General features: G+C 34.9%; 1 protein-coding gene across 1 annotated transcript; it reads left to right on the top strand.

Annotated features, from left to right (window-relative positions):
• Positions 1 to 980: 980 nt before the first annotated feature.
• On the top strand, positions 981 to 18,512 carry LOC149417798 (lysosomal proton-coupled steroid conjugate and bile acid symporter SLC46A3-like). The gene is made up of 9 exons (XM_089639185.1): positions 981 to 1,241; positions 3,985 to 4,189; positions 7,181 to 7,474; positions 8,236 to 8,388; positions 10,975 to 11,164; positions 12,124 to 12,225; positions 12,341 to 12,478; positions 14,464 to 14,547; positions 16,771 to 18,512. Exons 1-9 carry the CDS (start codon positions 1,189 to 1,191, stop codon positions 16,983 to 16,985), a joined length of 1,434 nt encoding a protein of 477 aa, XP_089495311.1. The 5' UTR covers positions 981 to 1,188; the 3' UTR covers positions 16,986 to 18,512.
• Positions 18,513 to 19,127: the final 615 nt, after the last annotated feature.

The following is a 19,127-nucleotide window of genomic DNA, read 5'->3' as shown; positions in this document are numbered from 1 at the left end:
TGTCATAATTTACGGTTTAATCTTTTTTAAATATTGATGTGGAGTACTCGACCGATGTCCCGCATGCTGATTTAAGCACCGATCAAAAATTTTCGAAACAGTTCCCAGCGGACGTTGTCATCCTGATATTGCCAGAAGAAACCCAGGAGTGATGTCACATGCACGATGGCTTACTACAGCGAGTCGTATCCTACGACTTTATATTGGATGCGCAATGCCATCAGAAAATCTGGTCATATTAACAACATTTATCATGAGGGTATATGTTCCCATATGGTTTGATATAAAACTACATGGGTCGAGCAAAGATGGTGCAAGGCATATTTATAATATGATAAACTATTTGGGCTATCTTCCAAACGAATTAAAAGCCATCATTTATCCCGTAATACAGCGAAATGCTTACTACGCTCATCCGGAAAATTTACCCTAATCAATGATAACCGATGAATCGCCTATCATCAAAGAACTTGGGATAAGACGTTTGTTGAAAGCCAGAGAGTTTTCCCGGACAGAGCTCCAAATATTTATAGTACCAACATTGAATTTTAATACACAATGCTATATTGATATGATATCTTGGCAAGATACGCTGATCACATATCCTCCCATTTTAGAAGGTGTAACAAAACAAGACCTGGAGGATCTTAACCTAACTTCAGAAATCAGTTCCATTTTCATAAAATTTGAGAGATTCCCCTGTCACACACAATCGGTAGAACGCTGTGTGAAGGTTGTAACTGAAGCATCTTCGAAAGTGTGTGGCAAGAAGAACAGGGAAGGCCTTATTACTACCACCATAATCTCAAGAAAAAAATTTCAGATTATTTAATTAATTTTAAGGTAATCAATAATATTATGAGAAATATACAGAAAACATAATAACACTGAGTATTATTTTATTTGAAGGGAACTTAAAAAAATAAGGCGACTGATTATGTTTCTTATCAAATATGTGAAGTTATAAAAACATAAAGACACGTCTTAATTTTAATAACCAGAAGCATTTTAATAGTTTAAACAAAAACAGAGATTTCACTATTTGCAAAGCTCTAGATAAGAAAAAGACATTTGATAAAATTTTTCTGCTCAACAGATCAGTCCGAAAAGTTTGTGAAAAGTACTTTGTCATTTGAATACATTAAAAGATATAAATATATTGTGTTAAGAAATAGGTACACAAACATCATGGCGGAGTGTCATATTCCTGAAGAAAATGTGGGACTGACTGTTAAAACCGTGTAAGTAAAAATAACAACAGATTTGTCTTGAGTTCATCATTGTTAATAATTTAATTTATTCTTTATTGAAGGCTGAAATAATACATCATCAACATAACACTGAGACATTTTCTGCACAGAATTTATTGACCGCGGACAGGTGCATAATAGTAATATGATTTGCATAATTAAAATGTAGTAATTGTAAAGGTGAACTGAATAATCCATTCTCAGCCTGGGTAAAATATATGGAACAACCAACAATGTATTGAGTACAACCAACTGGATAACTGAATGATAGAGAGACTCAATGTCCTCAGTGTACATATGGATGAGCTCAGTAAAACACTGAACAAAAGAAACATCTTCGGCGAAATCCAACATGCTTGCCAGGTGATTCAATCGGTGCAGTCCTTTGGTGAAGAAACATCTGTTCTAGACTTACTTCATGAGCTTTTATACTAGCAAACTATGGGCAAGGTACGCATGAGACATCATGAACACGCTTCAAGTACAATATAACCACGCATAGAGGGCGCTGTTCTACCTTCCTTGGCGATGCAGCGTCTCGCAGATGTTCGCAGAGGGATGGGTGCATGTATTCGCTGCTTTGATGCGCCACAGAGTAGCTGGTACGAGTCAGTTCTACCGGAAATCGGGAAACACTCTCGTCCAAGCCGTCGCCCAGTGGCAAGGGCGCACCCCTACACCATAGATGGAGAAATTTTCGCAAGCCACCGTAGTATAAGTTCTACGTTAACATTTTTTTTTTATTTAACCCATATTTAATTTATATCATGTAATCATCATGCAATTCATTTAAGTATATTTTTAAATGTATTGCACTCACCGCTCTGTTTAATTAATCAAACATTATGTCACAAAATGTCTTTTTTCTTACATCGACAATATCTATATAAAAAAAATTATTATGAAAGATAAAGTTCCATAAAGTCGGCCCAGACAATACGACGCAACAGAAAAGAGATTCCTTTTGATGCTAAAAATCTGTCACCAAATCAAATACCTGACAGGAACAATACAAAGCAACAGAAAAGAGATTCCTATTGATGCTAAAAAGCTGTCACCAAATCATACATACCTGACAGGAACAATACAACGCAATAGAAAAGAGATTCCTATTGATGCTAAAAAGCTGTCACCAAATCATACATACCTGACAGGAACAATACAACGCAATAGAGAAGAGATTCCTATTGATGCTAAAAAGCTGTCACCAAATCATACATACCTGACAGGAACAATACAACGCAATAGAAAAGAGATTCCTATTGATGCTAAAAAGCTGTCACCAAATCATACATACCTGACAGGAACAATACGAAGCAACAGAAAAGAGATTACTATTGATGCTAAAAAGCTGTCACCAAATAATACATACCTGACAGGAACAATATGAAGCAACAGAAAAAAGATTCCTATTGATGCTAAAAAGCTGTCACCAAATCATACATACCTGACAGGAACAATACGAAGCAACAGAAAAGAGATTACTATTGATGCTAAAAAGGATAACGTCGCAGAGCCAAAATATTTTGCTAATGATAATAATTTTACTGTACTCTTTCAAAGACTAGAAGTCAAAACCACCCTGTGTTACTGTTGTTAATTATCAACCAATGCAGACACCAGTAGTGTAACTATAAAGAAAAAGCCAGGTCATTTTGAATCTGAAAGAGAAAAGCCGTCAATGATTCATGATTACAATAAATACATGGGAGGAGTGGACCAATACGACAAAAAGCTGTACGTGTATTTGGATGAACGAAGAACACTAAAATTCCGGAAAAAATTTTGCAATCAACATATTCGGAAGAATGCTGCTAGACGCTTATGTTCAATATAGAACCAATACTACAGGAAAAAAAATTACCAGACTTCAATTTATATCTGACATTATAGAAGGTATTGAAAAAAATGGATGGCTCAGAATAATATTAAACCGATACAGCCAGCTTCATCCAATAAAAAAATTGGTTTAGAAAAATGACCCGGCTGCAATTTACACCAGTGTATAGTGTGCAACAAAGCAAATGAGATAAGGCGATCCAATCTCATATGCGCTCGCTGTAAAAAGGGACTACATGGACTTTGTGCGGGAAAAGACAATTGTGAAGTGAAATAATCTAATATTTTTGTGTCGTTGTAAATGTGTAGTTTTTTTTAATTAGAACTATAATATTTGTAAAATTTCATTCTTTACTGGTAAAATTTTTAAATTTAAAAACACAGAATATCTGTAGCAATTTATATACCTACATACATGCAAAATAAGCAAAGCACTAAAACGGTTAATATAAGTTTATCAAAGAAATACCTGAATGACGTTTTTATGTAGCTTATATTATTATTTAGGAGTATCGTGTAGGAGCGATTGTATATTTTTTGACTTCAAATTGTAAATTATGTACATACATATTACCAACCTGTTCTATTAATTTATATTATTTTTATGCCGTCTGCACTTTTAAAACTGGTTTATTTATTTTTTCTCTTTTCTTATATTGTGTACATCTAAAGAGAAAATGCATGTATTATGGTTTATGTTTTAAAAATAACAACCTTCTGTTGGCACTGAATTACCTAGTGAATCATGTAAAAGCCCATCAGGGCGTTATTAATAAATACTTATTGTAATACAGGTCATAATGTAGTATCTCTAGATAATATTAATTTTGAGTAGGTACCTAATTAAAAACATTACATAATAGGTTGATGGCTATTCTCAATTTTCTTCTTCTAGCAATGGTAAAAATGAACCCACCAAGAAGAAAACTGTATGGGATGGGGTGACCATGGAACCTTTATGGTTTGGGGCAATTATGTCCCTCACTATGGGGTTCATGGCCTTCCAAAACCTCTTTCTCCGCCAGGCATGCACCGTGGACCTCGGCTACTCGGTGGAAGAGTGCACCAACTCCAGTGGAACAAACAGAACTATTATTGAGGTGGGTAGCCAGCATATCATTTGGAAAAGTAGACTTATTTACGATAGTCATTATACTATGATGTATTCTCTTTTTTATTCGGGGTAAGTAATTTGTGAACTTTCCCCATGTTGAAGTAAATGATTTGAATTTAATGCTTTAGTGCAAATTCAATTTTTAGTAAATTCAATTACTTAATCAAATATATTAGTCAACACTAAAAAATGTATAATTTATTTTCAAATATCTGTACCCGAGAGGTCAATGGTCCTTTGTCCATTTTATTTGCAAAAATCTATACTCGAAAGGTCAATGGTCCTTTATCTATTTAATATGCAAATATCTGTATCCGAGAGGTCAATGGTCATTTGTCCATTTTATATGCAAATATCTGTACCCGAGAGTCAATGGACCTTTGTCCATTTTACATATTTTGAGGAGCCACAAAACAGTTCTCAAACTTACCTCTAAACTCTAGGGACAAATAAACATGTTTTACTTTTTACACAACTGATAAAAAAACAATTAATGCATGATTAATGATTGTTTTTGTTTTGTTTGCATGTTTTTTTTTTTTTTTTACATTGGCCTCACACAGGAGGATCAGAGGAAAACAAATTCCCTCTGGGCCTTTGTCATCTTTGGGGATGCTATGTGAAGGATCTTTTTAAGGAAAGAAAGGAGAGAAAGTTCTCGGAAGGAAAAACGGTAAGAGGGATTGGTAGGAATCTGGGGGTAAATGTGTTCAGGAGTGACGGACGTATGAATCCATCCCTCCCACAGTGCAAGGTGATGGGTCGAGAGAGAGTCCAGCTAGAGAAGTCAAAAGGTCTCTCTCAACCAATCTCTCCCGATCTGATCCGCCATGCAGTAGGTGGGCAAACGCATCCACCGCCAAAACCTAAACAAATCTCACCTAATGAACCCGGGCAGCCATGTTAAGTCACCAAACGTAGTGAACTTCATGTGATGACCGATGGCCGGGGTTGTTGGTTATCCAATAAATGGTTTCCGGAGCAGCTGTATCCATACCCGCTTCCCTAATTATGTAAAATTTAAAACACGTTTATTAGTAGGGGAGTAAAAGAGTAAATTATGACATAAGACTCATATTCGCAGGAACAGGAGGGCAACAATTCAAAAGACACATTCTTCGCATATTCATCTGCGAGGGGAGGCGGAGCGAACGCAACGCACCTTTGAACAAAAGCAGCTCTTGAAATATACAGGTTAATTCGTTGAATTATCCGCGCTGAGGATCGCATACCTCTGCAGAATAATTTATTTTTGTGTTTTCTGATCTTCGGTCGTTAATTTTGGAAGTTTTCTTAATAAATTATTTCACGAATTCTTAAGTATTTATTTTCTTACAGTTCTGCATGTTTGTGAGTAGAAATGATTCGTGCAATTTCTGTTACAACAATTTTGTACAGTTGTTGCCTTTTTACATGCTGCCCTGAGAAAAATTATTACCGTCGTAAATTTTGTAATCTTTGGAGACGAGTCTTTTTTTAATTTTTTTTATTTTTTTTTTTATTTATTTTTTTTTTTTATTGTACGACAGACAGGTAAGTCCAATTATGGTACTTACAATTTTATTATAACTAACAATACATGTACATATTTTTTTTAAAACATGGTATAGTGATATTAAACACATCTATATCGGCTGGTAGGGCATTTAGCAAGGTCATACCTCTTGTCATGCTATGTTGGGCAATGACATCTGTCCGACCCTGCGGTATACAGAATAGGTCGTGGCTACGATTTCGACAGTATTTATCAGGAACGAATAAGCCACAGCATGACAGGAGATATGGACAATCGATAAGGTTTTTTAGTAACTTTAATTCAAATACCATGAGTCCGGCATTACGCCTAGTCTCCAGGCTTTGGTAATTTGTCTCCTTTAGCAGTTCCACGTGATGCATGAATTTCGGATATATTCCGTATGATCGCATGTAAACATACCTTAGGAATTTTTTTTGAATTTGTTCAATCATATTTATGTATTTAAGTTGATAAGGTATCCAGACAGTACTGGCGTACTCCAGCTTGCTTCTGACCACTCCGTTGAACATGGCGGTCATTGCTTCTATGTTATTGAATTGTTTGCAAGTTCTAATTACAAAACCAAGAGTTTTGGAGCAAGCCGAGGTAAGCTGGACTATGTATTTTGAAAATGTCAGCTTGGGATCAAAGATCACCCCAAGGTCCTTGATGATGTTTACGCGTGTAAGTACTTCACCATTCATTCTATACTGGCAGAATAGCGGATTTTGTGAACGACTATAAGTCATAACAACGCATTTTTGAGGAAAGGACGGAGTGTTTTTAATAATTACAAATTAGATATGTTAAATTATGTAAAATTCATTGTGGGATTAAGTTTATGCAAGAGTTTTTACCAAACCGCGGAAGAGATTTCCGCGAGGAAGACACGGGAAGAGTGTCACTTACCCATAGATTGATTATGAAATTCTGAATGAAAACTTGGTAAATTTTGGTATTTTGGACATTTGACTGTCGACTCTTGGGTACAGATATTTGCATGTAAATTTTTTACTACTAATAATAATAAATTGACCGGTCGGTGGCCGAGTTGACATCGCGCTTGGGTCCCACCCAGGCGTAGCGTGTTCGATTCCTCGGCTGGCTAAGTCCTCCATCACAACACAAGCAACATTTTCAGCTTTCTGTGGTGGTAGTAGGAGATTTTCAAATATTGTCAGGTTATTCGTAACACGGGAATGTTTGTCTTTCTTTTTAAAAAAATTATAAAAAAAAAAAAAAAAAATATTGTTATATTAAATTAAATATATATCAGATAAGTATTAATTTTAAATATGTATCAGATAAGTATTAATAACTTATAATTGCAGATTCAAAGCCAACAGACAGTAGCATCTCTCTCTGTTGTCCTTGTTGCTCTCTCTCTGTTGGCTTTGCACCTGCAATTATAAGTTATAAATAATTATATATCAGATAAGTATTTATAACATATAATTGCAGATGCAAAGCCAACAGATAGTAGCATCTCTCTCCGTTGTCAGCAATTTCGTTGGTGGAGTTATAACCTGCTTAGTCCTCTTATTCCTTGGACCATGGAGTGATTCCAGTGGGCGCAGGAAGCCCGTTATCATAATACCAATCATTGGGATGATGGCCACTTCGGTGGGACTACTGGTCCTCCAGGCCTTTCCAAAAGTGTCCACCGCCTGGGCTATCTATATGGAAGTGTTGCCACTATCCATTGGGGGAAGTAATCACCTGCTGATGATGGCAACATTCAGCTATCTTGGCGATGTAAGTTTAAAAACATAGATTTATTTTACTTTCCATGATTTCTGAAGACCGTTTAGCTCTTAAACAGCTTGATTGCAGATGCTTTGCTTTTGAAAACAACCAATGTAAAAATAACGAAGTTTTTATGTCACACCTCAGAAGATCGCCCCTCTCTGTACAGTTTAAAGACTGCAGAACTATGTCGCCACCCAGTTGGGCAGTGTTGTGAGGCGGAGGTTGTTGAAGAGAAGGTGGAAAAACAAATGCCGTTAGCTCGTTCCGCATACGGGCTGACATACACAAAAAACGTGTCGAAGATGTGACCCGTTCTCATGAAGCCAAAACAATTGTGAACAGGTGCTCCGCTCCTTACCGTCAAGTTTCATGCATCACGGATCAATGCTGCTAGCTCCTTAGAGTGGGCTCCATTAAACTAGTCGTAGAACAGACACAGCATGTGCATTAGAGACGGCAATCGATCTGTTAAAAACAGATTGTCAATAAGATGGACCGCCCTTCTTTTAATAGAACTATGTATGTTGGGGCTCCAGCCCAGAGGTGGCAACTCAAATTAAATTGTTGGGTGTAATTGTGATTTGCACAGGGTTACTAGCTGGTCAATATTGAATCTGCTAGCCCTGTACAAGACGCCCAGTTTTGTTGGATGCCAGATTAACTTAGGCTTCTATGGAGTCCCGATACTTGAGCCGGTCTGTACTACTAGTAAATACATAAATATTAAATCATTAAACCTAATAATATAATAAAAATTTCCATTACAGATATGCTACAAAACAGGACGATGCACCACAACAGTGATGGGATCCAACAGTGCAGCAATCTCAGCTTCTACAATCCTCGGTTCTTTGTTGGCTCCGGTCTTACTGAGGAACCTTGGCTTTGTTGGAGTGTTTGGCATTTCTGCTGTCCTCGAGGTACCTATACTCCCACTGATTAATGTAAATAGATTTTAAGTGAGAGAGCATCCAATGTAGCTTAGAGTATGTTAGTGGGGATCTAAACTTGAATCTAAAGTAAAATTGCACAATTTTACTATGGCCATCTTCAATTTCTGGAGTTCTGCACCGATTGAGTTAAAAAAGTAGTATTCGAGAGTTCAGAAGGGAGCTGAAATTTTAATAACAAATCCCGCTATCAGAGCCTAGCTGTAGTGAGTTTTTACCTGCTAGTATTATTGATAAAGGTAAATAGATATTAAGTGAGAGCTAACGTTTCATTAAAAAGATTTGTGGATTAAACGAAAATAGATGTATTAACCGGTGATGTTCGATTGGTGAAGAGAAACATACACTACACATATATATTAAATGGGCTGATGACTTAGAACCTCGTCCCGCAGGTTGGTAAAGAATCCACAAAAACCGAGTGCCGTATACCGAGAGCCCAACGATCTATATATTTGTATTGGAACCTGCAAACAGTACAAACAGGTCGAGGGGCGAGAGGGCGCTATGCAATGTACTTCCAGCAAGAGGTACCAGATTTCAATCGGCGCTCAATATTTATCGCGACACCACATAACAAACTTCTAATAACCATTTTTACCAATAAAATTTATTTTAAATAAAAATTATTTTAAAATATTCTAAGCATTTTATTGTTTAGGGACAAATACTATATCAAAAAATCCCACAATCTAATCGTCAATTGATGACTGACTTTATTCACACTAGTTTGTTATTGTTTACATGTTTACTCGCCATTCGGCTGTGTCCTTAATCTCTTATTAAATTACAATTTACATATATATATTTTTTATAGAAGACGGTTGACGTAAGGTTCCCGTGAGCACAAGCCATAGGCCCATTATGCTATATCCAATTTTACCTCATTCCCTTAACAGTAACCTGGTCCCTTTTATAAAATTTACCAAGTTTGTCATTGGATGTGTGGTTATGTCTTCTGGTTCTACAATGTGTCTTCCCAGGTATCTGAGCCTTGTTCCCAACAGAGCGGGACATTGGCACCAAAGGTAAATTGGAGTCTCTTCATCCTCTTCACATTTCCTGCATCTATTGATGTTTTCCACTCTCAACAACTGCATGTGTCTCCTGAGATGGCAGTGTCCCATTAGCAGTATTACAAGTTCCCTCAGTGAGTTTTTGTCCATATTGAGTAGTTGTCTGGTTTGCTTTGGGTCTGGTTCGTTTATGAGTACTTTGGATTGTCTCATTCTGGGTGCTGGGATTTGACCCACCTTTAAATATGTATTTTTGGTGTGCCGGCTTGGATCCTGCACGTGGTGCATTCGCCTCTTTCCTTGCTAGTCCATCAGCCCACTCACTGACCTAAATTCCTCTATGTCTTGGTACCCAGATCAAGGCTATTTTATTGATGGTAGCAAGTTCTTGAAGAATGATCCTGCATTCCATCCCTGCATTCCGTGTCCCATTCCTCCCTTGTGGGGTACGTCACTCTAAACAGTTGTCTGAAGAAGTATTCAGCTTATTTGCCATCCTGCCACATTCCAGCTGTTGGCTAATTGCCCTCAATCTTGTTCCGATCTCCGTGTGACTGTTTTTGGGTAACTCACCTCTCCATTGACCTTTCCATTGTAACTGTAACACTTTACAATCAAGACATCCACAACCACAATACTCGAAATAACAATAAAATCCGCATTCCTCAAACACACACTACAAAATATGGGTTAAAATCACTGAACTATATTGCCTATACACTATATAATTCGCTTGCAGATATGTACAAACACATCCACCATAATAAAAAATTGCAAAGCAATGCTTTAAAAGAATATTTTTAAACTACATTTAAAAATGAAAATATGTAACTGTGTTGTCATTTCTTGTTGTATCTTATCCATGTTTTTCACTTTCCGGATTGCTTACTTGTATTCTTTCTGGTATTGCTTATGAGCATCCCAGTTTTTAGACTTGTTGGCCCTGTTGAAGGCTTGACAATTTATATTAATATATTAAATTACCTGTCACAACAGTACCCGTATAATAGTACGTGTGAGTCAAATTGATGATATGTAATAAGATAATGACATTCAGTATAAAGGCGACATAAGTGAAAACAGAAATATGCAATACTGACAGTTTTCTAAGCTACAAACTACCACAAGCTACATCTTATTTGCCGTGTGCAGAGATCATGCAACATACATCGCGTAACATTTCTCGCGTCTTCACAGCACTCGGTTTTTGTCAACTCTTTACCGACCCGTGGGACGACTGCCTTAAAGTGAACTGTTTCTACCATAGACATGATGGCTTCAACCAACTGATTATTTTGTAAATTTTATTGTTTGGGAAGTAACCTTTAAAATATAATTTCCGTGGTGTGGGACTCATTATAAGTTAATGAGCCAGTTGAGCTACAATTAAAGAAAAGTTATTCAACATTATAAAAAATATTTTTGATTTTATTTTCAAAACTGTAACAATCAAAAAATATATTTAATGCCTTTTTTATAAACCAGTAAATCTATCTTTATTGGCGTTCGAACAGCTATTCCTATACATTTATTTTTATAGATGTGCTCAATATTCTTTGCGCTGTGGAAGGTAAAAGATGTGAATGTTGCGAGAAATCTCCCTCCGATATGGGACCTCAGTCTGCCCCTTCAAGCCTTGAAGTGCTTGTTCAAAAAACGAGCAGGGAATAGAAGGAAAAATGTTATTTTAATGGTACTGGTTCCTTCTACCACAACCATCACATTTGCAAGTAAGTTCAGTTTATTAATAACGGGATAACATTTAGGGGAGGAGAAAGAGATTGAGATTTGATCGGTGGGTAGATAGAGTGGTGGTCTGTAACATAAATCAAACGATTTTGGCTTCTTTGAACATTGAAAATTACTATGGAATAATGGTCATTTTTCAACATAATATACTTTAAGATTTATTTTTGATTTACATAAAAAACTTTAATTTGGATTTTAACCTATTTGTAAAGGTATGTACAAATTTATTTTATTTTATTACCTTTGAAAATCATGTAAGTTTGTCATCGTTTCGTTTCATCACAGGGGTAGGCAGAGGGGACAGACCGCCCAACAACTCAGTCTTGGCACACACTTCTTGCTTCAGTTACATTCGTACACTGTCTCGTACATTACATTTCCTTCTGTTATTTTGACTCTTGACATCACCCGACTCAAGTATTTGGTTCGGATTCCCCCACTTCTCCTACCATTCCGTCGTTCATCCACTCTACACGTCCAAGCCATCTAAGCGTTCCTTTCTAAATCTTACTCATTATACTTCAGCATTACAATCTATGCAAATCTCCATATTTTCACACAGTCATACATTGTTATACCACCCATACGCATCAGGGATCTCATTTATACGATATATTTTGTCTCATTTCATCCTGCCTCTGCTAGTTCCATTTAGGTAAATAACAACACAAAAGACAACAATTATTAAACTAAACAATAACCAATAACTTGGTGTAGCAACAAAAATATTCAATTGAATAATGAAACATAATCAAGAAAAAACATAAAAAATCCTTTTATTGAAATGTTTAAGATTAAATTAGATTACACATCTACCCTGATAATACACTGTAAAGCTGTTCGAAACATTGGCTAAAGAGGGAGGTGTATAAGCGAATGTCAAGCCGTGAAAATCTGAAATCATATCTCCCAAGATTAATTTAGTTTATTTCTTTTTCAGCTGAAATAACACTTTTATACCTGCATTTGAGGTTCAAATTTCAATGGACAGAAGTTGAGTATGGGATGTTCAGTGCCATCAGAGGTCTCACACATTTCATAGGTAAAATGGACCAACACTTCCCTGTGATCAGTGTACTGTTAATAAATATTTTCACTATTCAAAATAACATTTTGTAAATGTCATACGCATAAAACTGTATGTACTTATGTTGCAGGAACTGTATTGATCATAAAAGTTTTAAAGCATAAACTGAAGTTGAAAGATGAGACGATTGGTCTTATTGGTGGAATTTCACAATTTTTAGGATCCAGCACATTAATTCTAAGTTCACAGTCATGGATGGTATTTATGTGTAAGTAAATACAAAAATTAAATTATTTTTTAATTTTATTACATTTAAAATAGATCTACTTTTGTGGTCTAAAATAAAACTTTTTTCTTCACATGATTTATCTAGGTACATTAATAATTTCAATAGGAACTTACTGTGTATTTGGATGCCTTTGATTTGTTCAATATTTTTAGTCTAATGTTTTATTTCTGTCTTGCACGGTGCGTGTAGTTTGTGTCAAAAGCATGTTGTTAGTAAAATGTTAAAAACTTTGTAACTTTGTTTTAGATTTTTTTTCCTTTGCCACTCATTACATATTTCTAATGCCTTTTTATTACAATTCATAATTTGTCTCATTGCTTTATTTTGGATAATGTTTCTGGAGTTTCTTTTAAACTACCTACGTTACTAAGATAGAGAATACTAGAATAAAGTATATGATGCCATACGCTTTAGTATATGCTGTTCAAACCTGTAAAATAAACAAAACTACTTGAGTACTTTTTATACATAATGCTAGTATGAGTGAGTGTTGTCACTATTTTATTTAATACCTAACCTACTCTTCGTGACAATAGGAACATTTTTACATAGTGCTTGTATGAATGTGTGTTTTCACTATTTTATTTAATACTAACCTACTACTGTCGACAATTGTAACATTTTTAAATAGTACTTGTATGAATATGTGTTGTCACTATTTTATTTAATACCCATATATAGCGTTGTAGTCCAATAACTAAACTAAATATTACTAAAAAATTGATCCTTAAAGTTATGTACAAAAAAAAAAAATCCGTTGTCCATCTAAACTACTTTACAAGGAATGTAAAGATATGTATATAAAACATAACGTTACATTCTCGTTATAAAACAGCTGTATATCAATCACTCAAATACTGTGTCGATTTTTTCTCAATATCAAATTAGCAGAAATAACACAACAAACCCGTTCAACTAGAATGGGCTATACATTGAACTTTGTGGCTGTACATACTAAAACTTCTTTTTGTCAAAGTGACTATTTTTATCATTCACCACTAATGTTTAATAGTCTTCCAAATCATATTAGGTCTACCAATTCCTTAGTTAAAGTTATTAAGATCTTTATATTGGCGGACGATTGTCTTAATATTTTTTCATCATTGTCCTTTTTTAAATAACTTATAAATCTCATTTGCTAAAAACTGAATGTCACCGTAGCTGTCTTTATTATCTACTTTGTTTCTTCTTGGGAATAATGATTAGTTATGGTTCAAATATTGTTACAATATATTGTTAAATTACCCATCTAGTAAACCATTTAATACATATTTTTTCTTTCTTCTTGAAATGTTTTGTGTTTGTATGTAGTATTACTTTATATTTGTGATTACTCCAGGTTTGCTTCACTCAAATGTAAATTGTTAACCTCGATACAGGCTTAGTCCTATTGAGGTTGATTTTTATGAGAAAAAATATGATTTAGGAGTTTGTATAATGAGATGCAACAAATAAAGTTTTAAAAAACCTAACCTACTACTGGTGACAATGCAAGTTTGTTTTGACATGATTTTGGTTTAAGTATCAATTGTTTTTACAGCAGTAATTGATTATTATTGTGATTGTGTCTTTCATCCTTAAAAATTCAAACATCTATGACTGCGCTAAACGAAATAATTTAGAAAATTCAAAGTTAAAATAGATAAATAAATCGAAGTAAAATGATCAATGTAAAGTGTGTTAAATGATTTCCAGAATATTGAAATACCAGAAAAACGAATTACCTATTTAGCGGAAAGACATTAATTAAAATTTAAAAAAAAATGATGGATAGTAATATTCTTTATCTTTTATCTACTATAAAATTTGAAACATTAAGTAATAATTTCATAATCTCTAAGTAGTAATTTGTAGATAAATCAATAATGTATTAGTGAAGTTTTTAGTTTCATTTTAAAATTTATATAAAAACCAAAAAATAACCTTGTTTCCATTTACGATAAATTTTAATTGTTGAATTTCAGCTCCTGTACTAGGAATATTAAGTCGAGCTGTGCTGATAGCTGAAAAACCTGTGTTGAATAAACAGATTGTGGCTTCAGAACAAGGTAAGACCCTTTTCTATCCTAGACTTGCCACGTTATATATTATTATATTATCTATACCCATACTTACAGGCTTCTGTGATGCAGGATTCGTTTAAGGCGAAGCTTAATGCCAAATAACTATTTTGATTAATCTTTATAACGAATTGGTGTACATTTTGAATACCAAAAAATATGCATTAGATAAAGTGAAGGTTTTCCTATCGTTTCGCTTAAGTAGAATACAAATAAAAAATAAACTACTCAATAAAAAATATATGTATATGTAAACTACAAAAAAAAATGTTTTCAATAGAAATGTATGAACGTGTTAAGAAAACAACTTAAAAAAACCACAGTATTATAGCTAAGATTATCCGTGACAGTTTAACTTGATTAATTTTTTTGCTTTCTTATAAAATTATTTACAAAATAAATAAAAACCAGTTTTGTGCTTGAAATCGAACGTTTCTAGACTCCGTTTATCAAGCGATTTTAATGCCTATTACCTACAAATATAAGGAATACCAAGAATATACACATTTTTGGCTTGTAGCTTCCTCTTAAATATTAGAAAGGAGTAGGGCATGGGCATGAAGTATATAATGTGGGCACCGAGCACGGTTTTAACCTTCGAGTAAAGGTTTTAAAAAAAATGATTTTTGTACTTTGGAATATGTTAAACTTTTTTTCGTTTGTCTGGAATTAATACTTAAATATATCAATGAAAATTTAATTATATGTGAATAATTGCTAACGTAATCGGAAAAAAATGATTACCAATTGAAAAAAAAACATTTATCACGTAGGGTTTAGGTTTATTCTTGCGAAACAAAACGTTTTCTGGGAAAAATAAAAACATATTATCAAATAAGTTGTATGGGTTTTCGTCAGCACTTTTTGCAGAAAATAACCAAAATAACTCGTGACTGGTTTAATGATTAATTAATAAATTACATGAAGTAATCTTATACTGGATTTTGATTGACAGATAAAAGAAATGTGAATGATATTGATATTTCATCAGGCGATAACATCGCGTATTTACTGCAGTTGGACATACTTGAATGAATTCATTTTATTATATAAAAATAACACAATTTACGAAATCATTAAAAACCGACCTAGACTGATTGATATATATTTTTTTTACATTAGCTCCACACAGGAGGTCATGAAAAAAATTATTTTTCTCATGGCCTATGTCATCTTTGGGGATGCCGTGTGGAGGGTCTTTTTAAGGAAATAATGAGAGGAAGTTCTGAGAAAGAAACACGTATGAGGGGGTGGGTAGGAATCTGGGATTCAGTGAGTCCAGGAGTGACGGACGTATGAATCCATTTCTTCCACTGCAGAGCAATGCGACGGGTCGATAGAGTCCTGTTGGAGAGGTCGGAGGGTCTCCGATCAGGCCCGCTGTGCAGTGGGTGAGTAAAAGCATCCGTCGCCAAGACAAACCTCACCGCATGAATACGGACACCCCAGCTAAGTCACCAAATTTGGCGAACCACTTGGGATGATATACGGCAGAGGTGTTGGTTATCCAATGAATGGTTCCTGGGGCGGAGGTAACCATACCCGCCTCTCAAATTATGATATGTGAGTATTTGTTCACATCGGCTATATCGAAAGTTTCAAAAAGTTATTTGTACTAGTTTGGTACACCCGCCCGCAGTCCCCTCTTACCTCGCAAATATCCAAAGATATTGGGTGCGTAGGAAAGATATTAGAAGAACGAGATGTGCTATGCGCAGTTCGTACTGAGTGGAATTGTTTTGCCCAGTGTCGCCGGTTTTGTTCACCAATACTACTGCACACCTTCGCTTGCGCTAAGGTATCCGCACTAATACATAGAACGGATTTCTGTGCGTACACGTCCCGATACCGTTCAAAGTACCCTAATTAGGTAGTACTCCGGCTACGGTCCGGCGGCCAACATAGCATATCTCGTTCTTCTAATATCTTTGGTGCGTAGCGATGTTTATCAATTACATATTATGTTCATTAAAAATATAATTGAATAAAAGATGATTTTCACTTATCATCAGTACCCTAGTAGGAACTTTATAATGTCCATAATAAACATATTTTTTTAGTTATTGTATAAAACTAATTAAGAATGTTATTGTCGGGAACGCTCGAGGAAAACAATGCACGATCACGAGATCTATGTCCATATGTAAAGAGTTTACCAATCTGCCAATTATGATAATCATCACATTGCACTCAGTAAGTTGGTGTTTCCAGGGAAGCTGAACTCCATCACGGCCATCCTGGACAAGGTGCTTGCTTTCGGCGTTATCCCCCTCACACACTACCTGTACTCTGTCACCATCTCCTGGATGCCGGAGTTCTTCCTGCTGCTCAGTCTGCTGGCGGCCTTTATACAGATCGTCAGCTACTCCCTCGTGACGGATGAGAGCGGGACCAAGAATTGCGAGGATGCTGTAGACTCGACATGATTATTACAACTTCATTTGCACTGTATCTAACAAAACACATTCTTAAAATAATAATTACATACACCACATTTAGAAACTAACTGCAGTTATCAAGTTTTTCTCCATATAAAATATTTTCTCTAATCAATTTATAAATGTTCATATGATATTTTTAGTACCTACCTCCTTACCTTTTTCTCGATCTACTGCTGAATGAAGACCTCCCCGACCTATCCTTTTCTTGTTCTGCTGCTGAATGAAGACCTCCCCAACCTATCCTTTTTTTGATCTGCTGCTGAATGAAGACCTCCCCAACCTATTCTTTTTTAATCTGCTGTTGAATGAAGACCTCCCCAACCTATCCTTTTCTCGTTCTGCTGCTGAATGAAGACCTCCCCAACCTATCATTTTTTTGATCTGCTGCTGAATGAAAACCTCCCCAACCTATCCATTTTTTGATCTGCTGCTGAATGAAGACCTCGAAGAAAAGAGTTTAATTGTCAATTAAACTCTTTTCTTAAAATATTAAACTCCTTCCACAAACAACTTCAATTCACTGTAGACATAGGTACAAACTTAACCTTGAATTTTCTAGACCTAACTTTAAGTATGATTAACAATAAATTTGAATTTAATATCTATCGTAAGCCCACGTATACTGATATTACAATTCATCCAACCATCCTATATCCCACAAAAATTCAGCATTTCACTCCATGATTCGTAGATTGGTTACCGTACCATTGAATAATAATATTTTTTGCAACGAATTATCCATCATTAAACAAATTGCTTTAAACAACGGGTATGATACAAAACTAATTGACAATATTCTTAATAGAAAATTGAAACAAGTATCATCAAATAAATTCCTATTTAACAAATTTTATAACCCTAATAATATAAACATAAATTAAACATTCCAATGGCGTAGAGTTCTGTATACTTTTCTTCTTTAAGCGTTAAAAAAATCCCATCTGAAATAAAACCCGCCTTTTACACTAATAATAATTTAGGTAAATACTTAATTAATACTAAAGATAAAGACGACAAACTAAGCCACTCAGGCATATATAAACTTAATTGTAATAATTGTTCTGCTTTTTATATCGGCAAAACGGCCCGGAATGTCAACTTAAGAGTAAAAGAACGTATACGATGTTTAAACAATAATGCCTTTTCAGAATTCGCGAATCATTTAATAGAATCTAATCATTTATTCGATAAAATCTCTGGAACTAAAATATTGCAAAAAATGGAACTGGAATTAGATTAAACAAATTAGAAGCCCTTGAAATAAAAAAGCAGTTAATAATAATTTAAATATAATAAATAACCAAATTAAATTATCTGATAGTCCCATATTAAATTTATTCCGCCGCTGAAACTGTTCTTTCCTCCCCCCCCCTCCCTCCCTTCTCCTCGTCCCAAATAATTTGTCTCCACCTTTTTTATTTTACATCTCTTTCTATCTGTTTTGTATCTCTTTCACTCATTATTTTCTTTTACCTTATATATGTGCCTGTATCTAATTAGCTTTAGTTGATATTTAGCCCTGATGAAGCTTGGACAAGCGAAACTCGGTTGGCTATCGTTATTGATTCAAAAATAAAGTGGTGTCTTACTAAGTGTATGTTTTTTTCATTCAATATGTCACACCCCAAAGTATTTGCTTCCTTCGAAAAAAAAACTATTTATAGGTTAACGCGACTATTTTCAGCTCCCAACGTCATTTCAACAATGAGATGTGAAACTTTGAAATAAAAATTTAATATTGAAAAAGCAGGACAAATATTTTTCACGTGCTAAAAAGATTTTTTAAAAATAGTAGAAAATTCGGGTGGTAGTAACCAAAACTTGGGTACTAAAACTAGTACATCTATATAATTTTCGGGCAACAATTTACTTCTTTCAAGATTATTTATTACGTTTAACTTCAACTTCTCTAATTTTTAACTCGAAACCAACGGGCTCATTGTCAAAGCTCCTAACTCAAACCTTTTACTATTATTTAAAAAAAAAATACTTCCCAAGAGTCCTGACTGCTTCCAACTGTCAGCAGCCAGTGGCATCCCAGATTGGGGTATGTTGTGAGGCTGAATGTAGTGGTGAAGAGGAAGAAGGCGGAGAATTACCTGGCTTTTCAGATCTTGTCACCAAACT

This window comes from Hesperophylax consimilis, chromosome 14, assembly GCF_061612785.1.
Source record: "Hesperophylax consimilis isolate HC1 chromosome 14, BYU_Hcon_1.0, whole genome shotgun sequence".
Taxonomy (NCBI): domain Eukaryota; kingdom Metazoa; phylum Arthropoda; class Insecta; order Trichoptera; family Limnephilidae; genus Hesperophylax; species Hesperophylax consimilis.
Note: the sequence above shows the minus strand (reverse complement) of the source record. Positions and strands in the feature narration are given on the sequence as shown.